General features: G+C 35.8%; 1 protein-coding gene across 1 annotated transcript in view; it reads right to left on the bottom strand.

Moving 5' to 3' along the window:
* Positions 1-2,886, bottom strand: part of LOC144440124 (tyrosine kinase receptor Cad96Ca-like) — a 9,867-nt gene extending 6,981 nt beyond the window's left edge. Inside the window, exons 1-3 of the mRNA XM_078129387.1 lie at positions 2,685-2,886; positions 1,528-1,803; positions 262-414 (exon numbers count right to left, since the gene is read on the bottom strand). Coding sequence (XP_077985513.1) covers positions 262-274 — 13 coding nt within the window. The 5' untranslated portion in view covers positions 275-414; positions 1,528-1,803; positions 2,685-2,886. The remainder of the gene's footprint in view (positions 1-261; positions 415-1,527; positions 1,804-2,684) is intronic.
* Between the last annotated feature and the right edge of the window lie 14,614 nt (positions 2,887-17,500).

Raw genomic sequence — 17,500 nt, 5'->3', positions numbered from 1 at the left:
ATTGCAATTTGTAAAAGATCAAAAGTTGCCAATTATCCCAAATACAGTTTGAAGAGAATTTTCTGGTTTGATCCAGTGGCATTGTGCTTATCACTTGGATCAATGTACTAGTGCACAATGATTCTTCACATACCACAATGCTGTTGTGTGTTTGTAGGAAATTATGAAATTATTGTATACTACTGATGCAACAATATACAACAAAAGGACAACGGCTTCATCTCCGTGGTCATAAAGTAATCCGAGAATGGTTCAACTTACTTTGAGTTTGCATCTGTCTTTCCTTATATTTTCTTCGTTTTTTTCGGAAAAGAATTAAGATTATAATGAAGACGCAAATACAAATTCCACTTCCAGTACTAGTACATACAAAGCCAGGTTTATTCCACCATTGGTATCCAGTCGAAACGGAGCCTGTATATACAATGCATAAATACTTAAAGAAGAACTTTGCTCTATTGAAGAATTTTTTTTATACATTTCAATTTAGGGGCTGGAGAGTAAAAACATAATTTTATATCACTTACATCATGCTCAACTAGAAAGAAAAACAAATCGAGTTAAAACGTGAAATGGCCCTTCAGAACCCACATTTCACACACACAAAAAAAAACACAACAAAACCCTAGAGTTTCAATACACAGAATTACAAATCCAAGTAACAGGAACTGATAGTCCACACGCACATGAAATGCTACATTTTTTTTCTCACTGAGATCACAAATCTGTCTTTGAATCTTCCTTGTTTCGACAGTGATGTTGATTTTGTCTTCACAGTGAGATAAAATGTATTACTATATATACCAGTGCGCTATCAGAGGTTGTATTTTGTTATGATTATGTGATAACCAACAAACAAACGTTATTTGAAATGTAAAATAACTTTCGCTCTGGCTAATACAAGCTCTATAGCCATTCTTGTTTAGCGGTAGGTTTATTTTCCAGAAGCGCATCTCCCTGCATTTAGTTTGAAACTGAGTATTGAAACTTCCAAACCAGTCAAAACCCAGAAAGTCACATCAAATAATATATTTCGTTATCTAATCAGAGAAACAATGTCCACTATTTCAAAAGAGGCAATGTCTAAGTAGAAAACATACCTGAAACGAATACCTGATAAACAGATTGAATGGAAAATGAAGCCAACGTATCAGCTAAATTATGTTTAGATGCCCTGTGTCAATGATTACACATTTTATAGTCTCATTTCCTTTGATCAAACTGTGTCTCTTATTGTCATACCCGAGTCGTAATAACCACTACGCTATTAAGTGATTTTCGATTTGAAAAGCTGTCTTTATTTTGGTTGTTAATTAAAATGGTAACGATAACTATACAAGTTACAAGTCTTATAAAGCTAAAAAAACTCGTCAAAGTTGTCGTTCGAGCTGTATATACCTTCGTTATAGTACGTCAAATTACCAGTTTAGTGTATTAACAGGACACCCTTGGCCATACATATATTTGTCCCTGGCTTCATACAAAGCCGTGCTATAGCTACCATCAAAGATACAACATTTGTCTTACCTGCAGTAGTCTGATATACGTATTGTTTGCTTCGTGTGGTACCAAGACGGTTTTGACTAATCACAACTACCTTGTATTCTGTCTTTGGTAGTAGACCAGTTATGGTACAAGAAGTGTCACCCACGACTTCAAGTATTTGTTGATCACAATACGAAAGTTGACAATACTCTACGTAGAAATGTTGTGGTTGACCTCCATCAAATCCAGGTATCCATGTTATGGTTATGCAGCTTTCATTTACTATAAACTGTATAGACTTAACTATCTCAGGAGGACCTTAGAGAGAGATGAAGAAGGATAACATAGATGGTGTGAGTAATATAACTAAAACGATAAACGCTTGGTGTTTCGACCGTGTGACATACATTTTCATACACACCCTCAGAATAACTTCTAATGCAAAAGAAAAGGTTACATGTGGGGTGTTGCACACAGTGGGGATGTAGAAGTAGTCAAGTTGAAATGATGATTATCAGTTAGAAAATGAACGACTGCAGCCATTAAAATCATCAAGTCCAGGTATAATGTTTCCATTAGAAGCCTGTTTTTACTACACTGTAATATAATAGCAAATTGAATGCTTATCAATGTTCAATGAGATGTGGCAAAGGATGCGGTTGTGTCTTTTGTGACTCTGTCATGGTTGATATATATGTGGAGCTGTATCAAAAGCATAATGTCCCATGAGTGAAACACCAAGACTATTTTAGCTATAAGAAGGAAAATGAAAGTACCTAATTTATTACTCCAAAGAAGTTGCGAAATAATCATAACTTACTAGCAGCGCGACATTTTATCGTGTGGGTCGTCTTTTGCCGTACCAACATAAATATTCGTCGAGCGTGACCTTAAATGTACCAATGTTGGTATTGTTTTTGAGCCAGGTGATAAAATATATCAGTGATTGTAGGATTTTTTTATCCAGATTACATTTTGTTTCAGGTGTCTTATTTTTGAGTGTATAAATGAAAAATAGTGCCATACTAGAGTTGTTGTTGTTGTTGTTGTTGTTGTTGTTGTTGTTGTTGTTGTTGTTGTTGTTGTTGATGTTGTTAATTTTGTTGTTGTTGTTGTTTCTTTTTATACAAGTATCATACAATGTCAGTAGACAATACATACAGAGGTGTATTATAAAATGAAAACAACAACAAACTTACCCTCTTGTTGAAGAATAAAGGTGAACGTTGCTTTTCCAAGATCATTGAATGTTCTGCAGCTGTAATTCCCATAATCCGAGCTTGTGATTGGTGGTTGGATAGTTAATGTATATGACGTATTAGAATCGCCCTGTATTTGACCAATCACATAGCGCGATGTATTCAAAATTACAGTATTTGATTGGTTGTACCAATTAACGGATGTTCTTGGGTTGCTGTCGACGTCACATGTAAGTACCACAGAGACGTTTTTCTTAGCAGCTACTTTCATGTATTGTAGTCCGTTCGCAATGATTGGTTTATCTGTGACGAGGATGAATAAACAAACTAAATGTGAAAAGTACGAACGCAGTAGTGTTAAAACTGACAATACAAAGCATTCTACGGTGGCTTATTATTCCGACATTTTCAATTTGTTTCTTTAGTATTTTTGTATTTTCCACATTTTCGGTTTTGGACTTTGACAATCAACTGAAACAATCACAGGTGAAAACGTCGGAAATTCAAAATCGCCCAATGGCACTGACAACCCACCGTAGCATTCTCCTTTCAACAAGAAGATAAAATAACGGATATCTTCAAATTCGAAACCATATTATAAACGTTTTTTTACCGTCAGTATTGAATATATACAATCATTACAAAAATTGCAAACAATAAAGTTATAATACTTACATTTGACATTGACTCTTGTAACGTTGAAGCCAATACCAAATCCACCAATGTCATCACAAAATGTATTTCTTGCACGACAAGTATAGTTACCACTGTACGTCTTTTGTATATTATTGATAGTCAAATAATTGGAGCTTGATGCAAGGCTGCCGTTAGGGTAGTTCCACCATATTTCATCTGCACTTGGAACAGCATCGACTTCACAATTCAAAATGATGTCATCGCCCTCATTTACTGATTGGTAAGTAACCGTTGATACCATAGGACCGTCTATGAATTAATAACGTGAACGACATGTCATAAACATAGATAATCAAAAAAAAAAATAACAAATTGATTACTGGATCGATTGTTGGGTGGGTTGGTATGTAGACAGACAGACAAACAAACAGACAGACAGACAGACAGACATGCAGAAAGTCAGTCAGTCAGTCAGTCAATCAAACAGACAGACAGACAGCCAGACAGCCAGACAGCCAGACAAAAAGACAGACAGAATGAATGACACCAGCATTTATATAGATAGACAGACAGACAGACAGATATACAGACAGACAGACAGATAGATAGACATACATACACGCACACAGACAGACAGACAGACAGGAAGACAGACAGACAGACAGACAGACAGACAGACGCACACAGACAGACAGACAGAAAGACAGACAGACAGACAGACAGACAGACAGACAGACGCGCGTACGCACACAGACAGACAGACAGACACACGCACACAGACAGACATAGATAGACAGATAGACAGGCAGACAGACAGACAGACAGACAGACAGACAGACAGACAGACAGACCGACAGACAGCCAGTTGGTTGGTTGGTTGGTTGATTGATTGATTAAAGTACGTACCAAACAAACAAACAAATAATTTATGTTGATCGAATTGCCTGCCCATTATGCAGTGGCATTGTCTATCAATCAATCAACCAATTCACCAACCAACCAACCAACCAATCAACCAGTCAGTCAGTCAGTCAGTCAACCAGATAGTATGTTAGTCAACCAATTCATCGGGCGATCAATAATGTAACACACATTAGCACTCATTCCAGAAGCTCATCCTGCAAACAGTCATATCTGATTATGTTTTAATACAAAATCAAGAAATAAGAAGAAGCTTTCTACACTTACACTGCACGTGTACCTCTGTGGTGTTCTTAGCTTGTCCTATGTCACCGTTATAGAAAGTATTATTAACAATACACGTGTAGTATTGCGGATTGAAAACACCGACAGCCACGCTCACAATAACCAGGGGATCTGAACTTGACTTATTGTCGGGTAACCACCATCGAATGTCTGTAACTCCAGGATTTCCCGGTGTATAGTTACAGTATATTTTAAGTTTCTGTCCTCTCCTGATACAGTATGTTGATGATACCACAGTTGGGGCATCTGAAACGAAGATGAATAGACGAACTTTAGACTTTTGAGTACGATAAAACTGACCAAGCTGGGATTTATCGCTGGTTATTTGTGAGGTGTGTGTGATGCATGTCGTCAAAATTTATTAGCGGTATTTCCAGTGACCACATCATCGCAAAGTTTGATTGCCAAATAGAACGGAAACAGGCGTTAGATAAGCACTTGACTTATTTTGACGTAATTTTGGTTCTAGATAGTTTGTGTTATTATGCTACAGATCTATCGATCATGGAAGGTTTTAGAAGTAGAGGATTAGGGGAAATACAACCCACGCTAAAGTTTAATGGATTTTTTTTTTCAATGAAAGGGGCTATTTGCTGTTTTCCCTGAATTAAATTCTCGCCCTTTTGGACAGGTGGGCACGAAACTATGTGTAAAAAGTATTTTCTCGTAAACAATAATTACATCAGGGGGAAATAGTGCTTCACACCATCATTATCATGCGGACGCATCCGAGATAGAATCCACAATTTAATGTTGCGCCAGGAGTCATTCTTCTTCATTGGACTTGGGATTAGTGCTTCACAGACTAACACTTTGTAAATACATCTACTAAAAGCACAATCTTATCTAAGCGGGAACACACCAACAAAATGCATTAATATATAAATTCAACGTTCAGCATTTCAATTTTGACAAATCTACCAAGCGGCTAGGAAAAAAAAGTATGTTGAATCATAGTTTTTCTCAAACTTACATTGAACGGTTGGAGATATTTTCTCTTTGCAGGTTATAGGTACCGCTATACTACTGTGATTCAAGCGACAGTTCAAAGGAACTCCGTCGTCGCTTAATTGTACCCGTTTTCTATACGTCTGTGGATTTTTACCATGTTTTGTTACGTCATCGCCGTCTCGAGTCCATATAAGTTGACCGAGTTTAGTTGCTTTACCTTTCAAATTACATTCAAGTTTCATCACTTCTCCAAGTATAGTTTCATCATTTGGCCCAATACCCCCAACTTTGTTACAAACCGGGACATCTGCTATAGAACAATACATGTCATGATAAATTATGATTCACTGGTAGAAATTCAAGTTTATTTACATAATTATTAACATAGAGAGATGAAAACTGGTCTTTTGCAGAGAATAACATAATTATTACAGCTGCAGTAATATCAAAGGAAAATGGAGGAAGATAATTACAATTGTGAACGTTTTGACTCATATTTGGAAAACATCAGAACAAGTGACGTAGACACGTTGTCGTGACATTGGTGATTATTGTCGTGACGTAGACACACGTTGTCGTGACATAGGCGACCATTGTCGTGACGTAGACGTATCAAGGCACACGTTCCATATTTTGTTCAACTTGGTGTGCTCATGGTATACTATAACATGCAACTAAATACACAGTGGAACACGTGTGGACTCTTTAATCATATGCATTGAAATGAAAACGAATTGTATATATACAGGGGAAAACTTCACTACTTCTTTATAACAAGATTCTACTTACCAATGACAACGAGTTTGGCACTTCTGTCGCTGTCACCGGATATCATAGTTGGATATTTACATATCCATGTACCTTCATCGTCCAATGAGACAGCATTGATAACAAGGTTGACCTCGCCAGTGCTGGAGTTACCACTGATTTCAAAACGTTCGCTAAGAGAACTCCCACCGATGCTGATAACTTCGTCGGGTCTCCCTTGTACGTATTTATACCATTCTGGTAGAAGACCATTACCTGCACCCACGTTTACCTTACAATGGAAAGTTACTGGATCACCAACCATTGAAATCACATCTGAGGGTGTTATGTCCCACGTGACACTGTATTGTGGTGACGCTATACACGAACAAATAAAATATACGTTGTTACATACTTTCTTTAAAGGTATTTTATCAATAAAATATTTGTAACGTTCACAAAGCGTGATTGTAAATGTAGGTAGATTAGAGTACAGTTTTGCTGTAGTCAATTATTAGAACTAAACTAAGTAAAAGTGTTCTTTCAAATTAAAAAAATATATACAAGTTTCTTAAGTCGTAATACCATAAAATCGACGCTTCGAAAATTACCACAAAAGTCCCCTAGTGTTATAAAATGTGTAGTTCTACTTCTTTAGCTGTGGAGGAAAGAATATCAGTTGATTGATATGGCTGTTACACTCACCTTGAGCTCCAAATGTTGGTACTGTACTATTTTTGCCTAAAACAGTCAGTTGAACGCACTTGTTTTGATCTACGGATAGTTCGGCAAAACGGCAACACCACTCTCCTTCGTCTTCTAATCTCACGGATGGGAAACGGAGGTTGACTTCACCTTTTGTCAAGTTACCGGTGACTTCACAACACTCATCGTATGACCTACCACTGTCTGTGATCAATGTGTCATGTCCCGGCGTGACCTTGTACCATTCAGGCAATAACGATGATTGGTCCTGCACATGCACTGCACAGTCAAAAGTTACCGCGAATCCTTCAGTCGCAACTTCCTCCTTTGGTAGATTTTTCCATGCAGAAATACCATATACTGAAGAGTTATATAAATAAATTATTCATTTTTCTAAAGAAAAATATAGTTTTTTGAAAAATTATCTATCCAGATAACATAAAACATAAAAACAAGAAATAAAATAAACGTCATTACATCATAATATTCTTACACAAGCTGTCATTTATCAGAATCAGATCGCATTACCTTCTTTAAATAGCCAATATCGACCATTGCCTGCGCGGTGGCATTGCGCGCGCAGAGACTATTGCTAGGAATTATTGTCCTGTCACTTATTTCACTTCGACCGATGCGCACCTACTCTGCGCATCACAACAATAATGTTGTCTTGTGAAAGGGTTATTACGGCTTGCAATTGGGTATCATCAACATTTTGGAAAAGAATGTCAATCATCGTGCAGAGACTAAATTGTGATTTTTTTTGCCGTCGCTAGCATGTGTTGTTTATTTACCCCTTCAATGAACTAAGACATAATAGTGACCTCATAAGTATTGTGACGTCACTCGTATACAGTATAATAGTTATCTTGAAATTCGTCTGACAAAAATCACAGTATATGGCAACCTGTCACTCAACATGTGAAAGTGACAAAAGTCACAAAAGTACTTCCAAACAAACCCTTCAGTTACGTACTCTATGGCAGTATTAATGAATGTATTTTGAGCTTTTTAGCACGGCTGATGGTATAACAAGACTTTCCAAGTGACACCCTTCTTCTGTATGCATACTACAGTTTGGTATCGGTTCTTTTTTTTCCTTAAATTCAATGTTTGAATTCTAACCTTGAGAAGTTATGGGTTAGCGTGCTCCAGTGTATGTAATATAATATATATTTTTTAAATTATATGTACAGGAATAATTACATAAAAACAAGTTTAGATCTTTGGACTAAATCTCTTAAAACTTAGGATGAACTTTTCTGAAGTCACACATGCGTAGCAACTTCAGAAAACACAGCCGAAGCCATGATGGATAGCTGACGAAAGCTTTGGTGAGGTACTAGTATTTGCTGGTGCAAAGTACGAGACAAAGTTCCACATTTGACTTAATGTACCCACGGTGATCTCTGTCCTGGTGGCTGTAGAGAGTCAAAAGTGGTACTGCGTCTCGTGCAACCCCTGGACAGAGATGGTAGATAGGACATATGTCACGTGTAGGGTAAATGTTTCGTGAAGATGGGTAAATTGGACCTTACGTGTAGTGTTAAAATAAAGTTAAAGTTAGAAATAGACTGAACGTCTACACTGATAACCGTTCATCTTAACAAAAGTATGGTATAGGAAAGTTATGAACAGTGATGAATTTCGAGAGAACAACGACAAAGATACCCAGGTTTATATTTACTCTGTAAACTCTACAAATTTACGCCCAGGAACATCCAACTCACTATTTGCATGTTGAGTAAGCAGGCAGGTTACATCAGCTAAAAGGGCATTACTAGATCGAGAACTTTATAACGCTCTTGTGAAAATGAGTTGTAATGTGGGACCTTTATTACGTCACAAATTCAAAGAATTTGGGATGGTCTTTGAAGTTATCCATGCTTCGTGACTTCATAAATCACTGACGAATATATGGTGGATACTTGACGAAAACTTTAATAGTGAGCTATAAGTATTTGTTGGTGTAAAATGATTGACGCATAAACCTGCTAGACTCGCGGGTAATTCTGCTAACTTAAATGCTAACACAGATCACACAACGCCAAATGGCACTGCCAAAGGTTCTTTTTGGAACTGCTCATGAACACCAGAGGTACTGTCATTCTCGACTTTCGTTTCGCAACCTCCGGAGCACAGGTTGGTATCTTAGACTTAGTACAAAAAACAGTATAAACCAATATACGAAAACTTTGAGACAGACACCCGTCTCGATAATTTATAAAGACATGTTATGTCTATGGATTCAATTTAGAAAATGGTAATAAATGTTTGATGAAAATGAGAGTCGCTGTATTATGTAAATTGAAACTATAAAAAGGTTTAGTTCAGCATATTTTGGGTTCGTCAAAAGTGTTGCATGTTTTAGTGAATTCAAATCTGTTCATGTCTGTAATGCCTGAAAGTATCAGTGGGAGTAAAATGTAGGTGTTAGAAGTAGTTATGTGATACATATACAGATACAGATACATATAAACCAAAAGTTGGTCCTAAACAAGGAATAGCCTTATAAAATCCGCCTGACTTCGCTGATTGGATGACATTATGCGATAAGTCGGGATTGTAACATAAGCCTTTAACAAAGGCGTATATTCTGAGAAAACATAGCATGATCAAAAACGGAAATTTCATGGATATATATATGTCCATCACATGGTGCAACTAAGCAGTAATATAGAAATCAACTAGGAATAAGCCATTCCATCTTTCCTTTATTTTGTGGGGGATTTGCACTACCTACTAACTGAAAGGGTATTCTAGTCTTCTAATTACTGAAGAACTAATACCACTTGCTATATGGGCAGAACACAACCCTGCCAGTCGGGTTAATAAATAAATGAATCGATGACATAATTTAGTAAGTAACCATTGCACAGGTAACAAGGAAACTGTGTTATCAAGTGAACTAACAACTCCATTAGAAAAATTGTTATGTCACCGAACTCATACATCAAGTTTCATCGAAGTTATTTTTTTAAATATGCTCACATTTAAGAGTAAAAGTAGTACACGCGAGGTAATGTCAAGTCAGTGAAACCAATAAATAGAGCATGAAGAATAATATGTGTGAGGACTGGTGATACAACTGCCGAAATAACACCAGTGTATTTGTTTTCTCGTGTCAGTCAGGAATAAGATACGGTTAATGCAAAGATATATAATGTAATTAGATTCGGATACATAATCTCAGAACTGGCTAAAACGCTACATCCTGTAATAATGGTGACTACTGCTATGGTAACTGAAAGCTTATCTTACATCATAACTAGCTTTCACGGGTATAAATAATATGATACCATCAACCGACACCAGAGGAACTAGCTGTTGCTTTTGTATGAATTACATTGTTGCTTTTGTATAATTTGTCTTTACGCGAATTGTTATTTGTGTACAAAAGTATCGATATCCTTTTTTTCGTCACTTGTATAAATGATTATCGGTGACAAGGTGATGGAAGTAGAGACAACATTTTCGGAATATTAGAACTTTTGAATAACTTTAAGTAAGTTTTAAAAACAAACAGAATACAGACAATAGTTGATATAGGTTCTTAAATTGATTACTCTGTTCGTTTATTAGGCCAAACAAAAAATATCTGGTTCTGGTCAGGGTAAACTTTCTAAAGTGGTTCGACCACGCGAATTTTTTTTTTTCTAATTTTTTTTTTTTTTTTTTGCAAATTAGTAAATATACATTTTGGACACTTTACATACTCTGTTCTATCATATTTATCTCTTGAAAAACTTCGAAGCAGTTTAGGCTTTGTATTTAAGCAGTCTTGGCATGTAGGGTAGATTTCAGCTGTTTGTTCTCCTGATATCAGGAATAAATAAGGAACGGGAAAGCAAAAATTATGGGAAAAAAGGATCGACGCGAGGGTATATCCGGGTATTCAGGGCACGTGCGCGCTGACCATAACCAGATATATTTTTTTGTTGGCCTTAGTTGTATAATTTTGTGAAATACTTACCTTTACATCCCGTCATATTTAGAACAATGAGGATAGTAATTAGTATCATTATTCGGAAGCAAGAATAAGATGACTCTCTATTTTTGATATCCATCACAATACAACGACACGGTCCCTGTCTGGGTTGTTTTGTTCTGTCTTTACCGAGAAAAAACTGTTATCAAGTTTCAAGCATTCGTTGCCAACGAAGAAATGTCACAATTTTGTCAAACTTGTTGTTTAAATGTTTTGTTTGTATCCAAGCTAGGTTCTGACGATCATTTTGAGGATTTAACTTTGATTTTCCGTCCAGAATCCACGACCTAGTTTCGAAAGCATGCGCAGTCGGCTAAGCCTCAACGTTAATCGGTAAGCAGTATAGACGTAAATGTGGCGCGAAGCGGCAAACCAAAAATATAAATAGCTATAGTGTAGTGTAGTAAACAAGGTTAAATGTCAACGAGGAAATGAAGTCATCGTGGTTCAAGCATGGGGTAATTTATAGTTTTTTTTATAACATATCACTGGGTGAGAGGGGGAGCCATTGATGTAAAACCACACATCTGTTTGCGGTTACCGTAAACACGTGCGCCAATCTGATTTTTCGTTTCGCCGTTTGACAAATTATTGTCGATTGGTGACCGAATGGTTAAACCACTTGCCTCTTACCACTGTGGTGGGGGTTCAAACTCATTCAGGGTTTGATTAAATTCACCACGCTGTAACTAAGAAGAGTTTCGCTCATTTTGACTCTACCGAACAACACATGTTTCCCCCGGGCACTCTGGTTTCCTCCTGCACTAACACTGAACCACCTCATGTTATTGGGCAATGCCGGTTGGATGGTAAATAAATAAACTCACAAAATTAACACAAATATAATACTCTGGCCTGTGAAAACATGAAAAGGTGACTTACCCAAAAATATGACATTTGACAATATCTTAAGTACAAGTACACACATCTTTAAATGATAGTTTCCGCAGTAAGAATCGGTATCTTTGCTATTAGTAACAGCAAACTTTATGTTTGCTCCTCTTAACTGTTTAGTACTGAGCGCCGTTTCATCGTGGTCTGGCTAGAGTCTTTTCATATAGCACAATACCAATTCAACGTACAAACGAAGTAACGTGTTAAAATAAGCATGTTCAGAGTTGAATTCACTACACCCACGCAGGCCAACTTGTCTTGGGTGAATTATTTCTTTATGTAGTCTTTCACCATATCGACACAAATACATGCAACTTGCATAGCACCAAAGGAACGTCAGTGTTTGGTTTGGTGTATGAAAAAACTTCCAGTGGTAGGGCGCCATCCTAAGCAATCTTAGTGACTTCATCTACTATGTGGTACTGGTGATTTTGATATCACTTTGACTGTGTAAGTAAACTTTAGATTTGTGATTCTGACGAGTCATTTCATGATTTTGCATTATACAATTTTCACTTGTTTTCCTAAAACGGCAAACGGCAGTTGAGTCATGATGGGTGAATGGTTAGCGTGACCGGTCGGCTTGGAATCTACAGGTTGCAGGTTCGAACACTGTCTCTGCCTGCTGTTTGTTTCTGAGTGGCTAAAGTCCTTGGGCAAGATTTGAACCACGACTGTGCCTCAGTCAACCCAGCTGTATATCGTAGGTTGCAATGTGAAGGCTTTAATCCTATGCCCTGAAATGGCTGCAATGGATTGTATGCTCCCAAGGGAGTTGAGAAAGACTAAAGGGCCGTTGTGCCGTTCTGATCTGAGCCAGGGGTAATAATTGTAAAGCGCTTTGAGCACGGCGTGGGAAAGTGCTATATAACTCGTTTTCATTAGTATTTTTCTTTTAGTGGAACATCATAGCATACATAACTATTCATGAGCTGCATACAGTCAATTTCAATTTACTGTGCAGCTTTTTTTAATAGATACAACTACCCAGATCCAACAAGAAACTGGACATGCTACACTTTAAGACAGCAAGATTGAATGAATACAGTTTCTTGCTACATTTTGTCTAAGTGAAATGAACTACATACGCCAACATAACATCAAATGAACACCGCAGAGGACATTTTAATCATTGAGTGTTTGATATGAAGGAAAACATTAACACTCAAATGTCTGCATGGAGGTGCAATACATTTAAGTGGGTTCTTTCATTTAGACTAAATGTAATAAAAAATGTGACTGTTAGTTGTTGGTTTCTGCTTGGTTATACCAAACATAAAAGCTGAACGGTATTGTGAAATTCGCTGTACTTAGTATTCACGACTTTATCTGAGGGATATCGTAGGATTCAGAGTGCATCAAATAAATACTGATGCCGTATATTGATGCCGTACAAAATTTCACATGTCAAATCTTAAACCTTTATCCGCCAGTTTATGTTTTAGTTCCTTAAGATATTGGACTACTTCAATACTGTCAAAATGTAAGAACAACCACAGTTTTACTAGACGTGACGCCAGAAATGTCGACAAGTTTGTAATAAACGTTTATTTAAAGTGTTCAAAATTTTAAGCATTGACTGCCATGTTACCTTTACAAGTCAATATCACAAACAGGTACTTTAAACTTAAACTATTTCAGGTGTGAAGTCGCACCATGGTGCACATTATCGCACTTATAATTATATGTAAATGATCGAATTTTCAAAATGTAATGTTTGCTTCACTCACCGTTGTAATATTGACAGTGAAGTCACGAGGTAAACCTGCACTAGTTGTAACTGGGTTGTAGTGTTTCGAGGAGACAATCAATAAATGATTGGAACATTTAAAGTGTTAACATGCATTGTTCATGATACGGCTATGAAAGTAGATATGATATTAACCACTAGTAATGCAGTTAAAGTAAACATACCTTGGTTACTAGATTTCACACCCAGTAGTACCTAATAGTGGCCACGTTTGTACACATACCATTCATAATCCTAATGCAACAAATACGATTGGTCTTAATCTACTCGATCTACTAGTGTCTGAATATGATTACTAGTTTAAACTGTCTACTAAGAGCGTTATAATACTACTACTTATAATTTAATTTCACACTACACTGTGTTTTAGTGCTCTTTATAATAATCCAAAAAGGAAGAGCAGGTGAGTAAAATGACAACATTTGACATTTACGGGGTTAACAATGAAAAACAAAACATTGCAAAGTAAACATGACTAAACTGGCAATTCAAATATAAATATAAATATAAATATATAATATAAATATAAATATAAATATAAATATAAATATAAATATAAATGAAATGAAATTTCAAACAACACTATCTTGGCATGAGTTATTTAAAAGTTTGCTCTATCATACTACTTGTTGATTATTTTTTTCATTCCTCAAACTGATATCCAGCGCTCCTTCACGGATATATAATCTGAACGGTGTTGGCGCACTCTTCTTCCCATAACCATCAACAGTTAGATCAGATCAAGCGTCAATCAGTCATGTAATCAATAACAATTGATTCCATTACAATGAGATACCGAGAAAATAAAGTGAAAGTAAAACATGTCGGGTATTTTGGCGCCCTCTTGAGTCTAAGATTGTTTAGTCGACGACAAAGTTACAATAACAGCAACAGAATTTTCAGGTAAGTAAGATAACACATATTAAAACTATCGTTGTGACATAGTGATATAAGCTATTGAATTGGTGTTGGTTTAAAAGGCGCAGCTTCCAAGGAAATAAAATACGTTTTCATGAAATGTGGGTTTATGAGAGTCCATTTTATGATTTAACTTCATATAAATCTGTACGATTGCTAGGAAAAAAACATATTGAAATATGTTTTCACGTGCACTTTCCAAGCATTTGTCCTACATTTGCGTCATTAGAGTCAGGCTAGCATATATTCATGTGTATCAGATGGAAAATAGATATGTCACACTTGGTGTATTTCACACCATATATTGAGGTGAATGTTCGGCTAACTACATACCACATACAATGTAAAGTATCGGATCACTCGAGTACACAAGAAGAGCTCAACAAACAAATATTTATGGTTCGATAATTACCTCTCCGAATGAGATGGTATCATTTTTCCCAAATCCTTTCTCATATTGGCCTTTATTATCCAAAGATAATGTCTCCATACATTTCTTTCATTAAACAATGCTGTCATAAAATATATATCTATTTGGTTGTAACTAATAAGTGAAGTCATCGGTGATAATCAAAATGAGATCAACAAACTTCTAACTTATCGTATACTAATAAGACCATTTACTCTCATTATTTTTTTTGTGACAAAACAATGAATTTATTTTCACTATTTCAGTTATTTTCACTAAATGTGTAAGTAGTCATGGCCAAGTATCAGTGTAGTTGTTAATGAAAGTTGTCAACTGAAACAAAAATATGCAAATCATTTTTTGTTGGAAATACCACTGCGTTAGATGGCTATTCAATAAGTGCATTTCAATCGTAGAACAACCACACGACTGGCCAATCGTTGTATATAACTACGTATATTTATCATTCACACGGAACGAAATAATTATGGATCCTTAAAAAATGAATTTAACAATGGAAAATTCTGCATACGGTTACTTTGAATAATAACTACTCAAAGGTCACGATGAACAAGGTTGACTCTCATTGCATCATTTAAACAATATCGATACGATCCAATAGTATCACAGCACGAACAGAAATATTCATTATGTGATATCTACTCGAAGAGATGATTACACGATTTTACAGCATTTTGTAAATTAAGAAAATGAATAAGTCTGATATCAAACAACATTTCATAACCACAACTCATGTCAGGATAAATATCACTGGTGAACACTCTAATATTTGTACAAATATATCGAGTAGAAGTAAAAGTAGATGCTAACATTAAATATCAAGGCATATCGAAGTCCAACCAACGTTCTTCATAAATCAACAAATGTATGTTAAGTTACTGTAGAAACATAGTTCCTATTCAACCATAAAAGAACTGTAGCAACATTAAAATCAATAGGATAGCACACATTATTCAGCACCGTATTTCAATTCATTTAACACATGTTAACATTCAACAACGTGTTTAGTGTAAACAAAGTAAGAATATCACCAATATGACTTCACGTACGAGCAGCGAACGTAACAACAGTCCTGAAATAACATAACAATTATCATACGAAAACAAATAAATACTGTGACATATCAATTAAACTGAGCAGTCAGCAAATCACTTATGGTTAAACTCTAATATAGACATGTTGACAAAATTGAGCAATTCACGTCGAATCATAAAATATTGATAACAGTCACTGGTAAGCAACAAAAGGTATTTCTGTGTCAATATTAGGTTCATATTGAACTCGAGTATTTTTCGTGAAATTCTGCTTCGTTCCTCTTTAGTAAACAGTTTATTCTATGATTCTAGTATGTTTTTGTATTCGTTCTGTTCTCTTTCAAGTCCATCGACATTGTCCGATACCATAATGATTTCAATCGCATGTCACACATAGCAAAGTCTTTTTGGTGGTCGCATTTCCAATGTTTAAATGGTCAGTCCATTATGGCATGTCTTTTACATTTATTCCATTTGTTGGCATATGATGGGAATTTCTCAAGCGTGTCTTCTAGTATAATACAAATAATATTTCAGGGCTCGCTGTTCCGTCGTCCAAATATCCATTGTTCAAGTCCAATTGTCCATTTTTAGAAGCAACGTCAATCAAGTTATAGGGCTTTGATGATCCATTGGTTTCTCTTTTGATACTACGGTGATTATTCAATTAGACATTGTCATATGCAACATAAGAATCCTGCAAATGAAATTATAAAATTGTCTGAATATTAAAGGAATTTATGTCGTCTTACTATTAAAAGCCGGATGCAGGAAAAGAAATACGAAGTAAGTAAATCTACTGTTTTATGAAGTTTCTGTAAATATGTAAAAACTGAATATAAAGTTAGGCCCTTTTGACAACACACACGTGTTACTGTCCATGAAAACGTGATGCTAGATATATTAATTGTTATCAACTTTATATATATCAGAACACTATTGTTCACAGTTCACAATGTATGAACATAGATTTGCAATGGTAATAACAATGCAACAAAGAATGACCCAATGTCATAATTATAATACACGAGATAAAAATGCGTCTAAAGCCATGTAATAGAAATGCGTATACTTGGTACATGAAAATGGCATTGTCAAATACGGAAAACAGGAAATCAAAGTGTTCCTCAACTCTTCCGATATTCGAGACTAAAACACAAAAATAAAAATTGGTAGTAGGAAGAACAAACTTCAGCATATGATTTAGGCTTGTTGGAGTGTGATATACTTACCAATTATAAAAGTAATTAGGTATGGCGTACAGACTAACAAATTACCCTGACTTCTTTCTACTGATTCTGAAAGATGAAAAACAAACGTAAGACACTCTAGGAAGAAATTACTTTTATAGAATTTTGTTCAGGGTTTATATGTTCTGTATACTTGCGGTTATTATACAATTTGTTCATCTTGTCACTAGCTTACTACATACTTACACACTCACACTTGCTAGTGTGAGTGTGTATGTATGCATGTATGTATGTATGTATGTATATGCATGCATACATATCTCTTACCTGTAACATTTAGGAAGGCGACCTGTACTTGAGGATTGGC

This window comes from Glandiceps talaboti, chromosome 9, assembly GCF_964340395.1.
Source record: "Glandiceps talaboti chromosome 9, keGlaTala1.1, whole genome shotgun sequence".
Classification (NCBI taxonomy): domain Eukaryota; kingdom Metazoa; phylum Hemichordata; class Enteropneusta; family Spengelidae; genus Glandiceps; species Glandiceps talaboti.
Note: the sequence above shows the minus strand (reverse complement) of the source record. Positions and strands in the feature narration are given on the sequence as shown.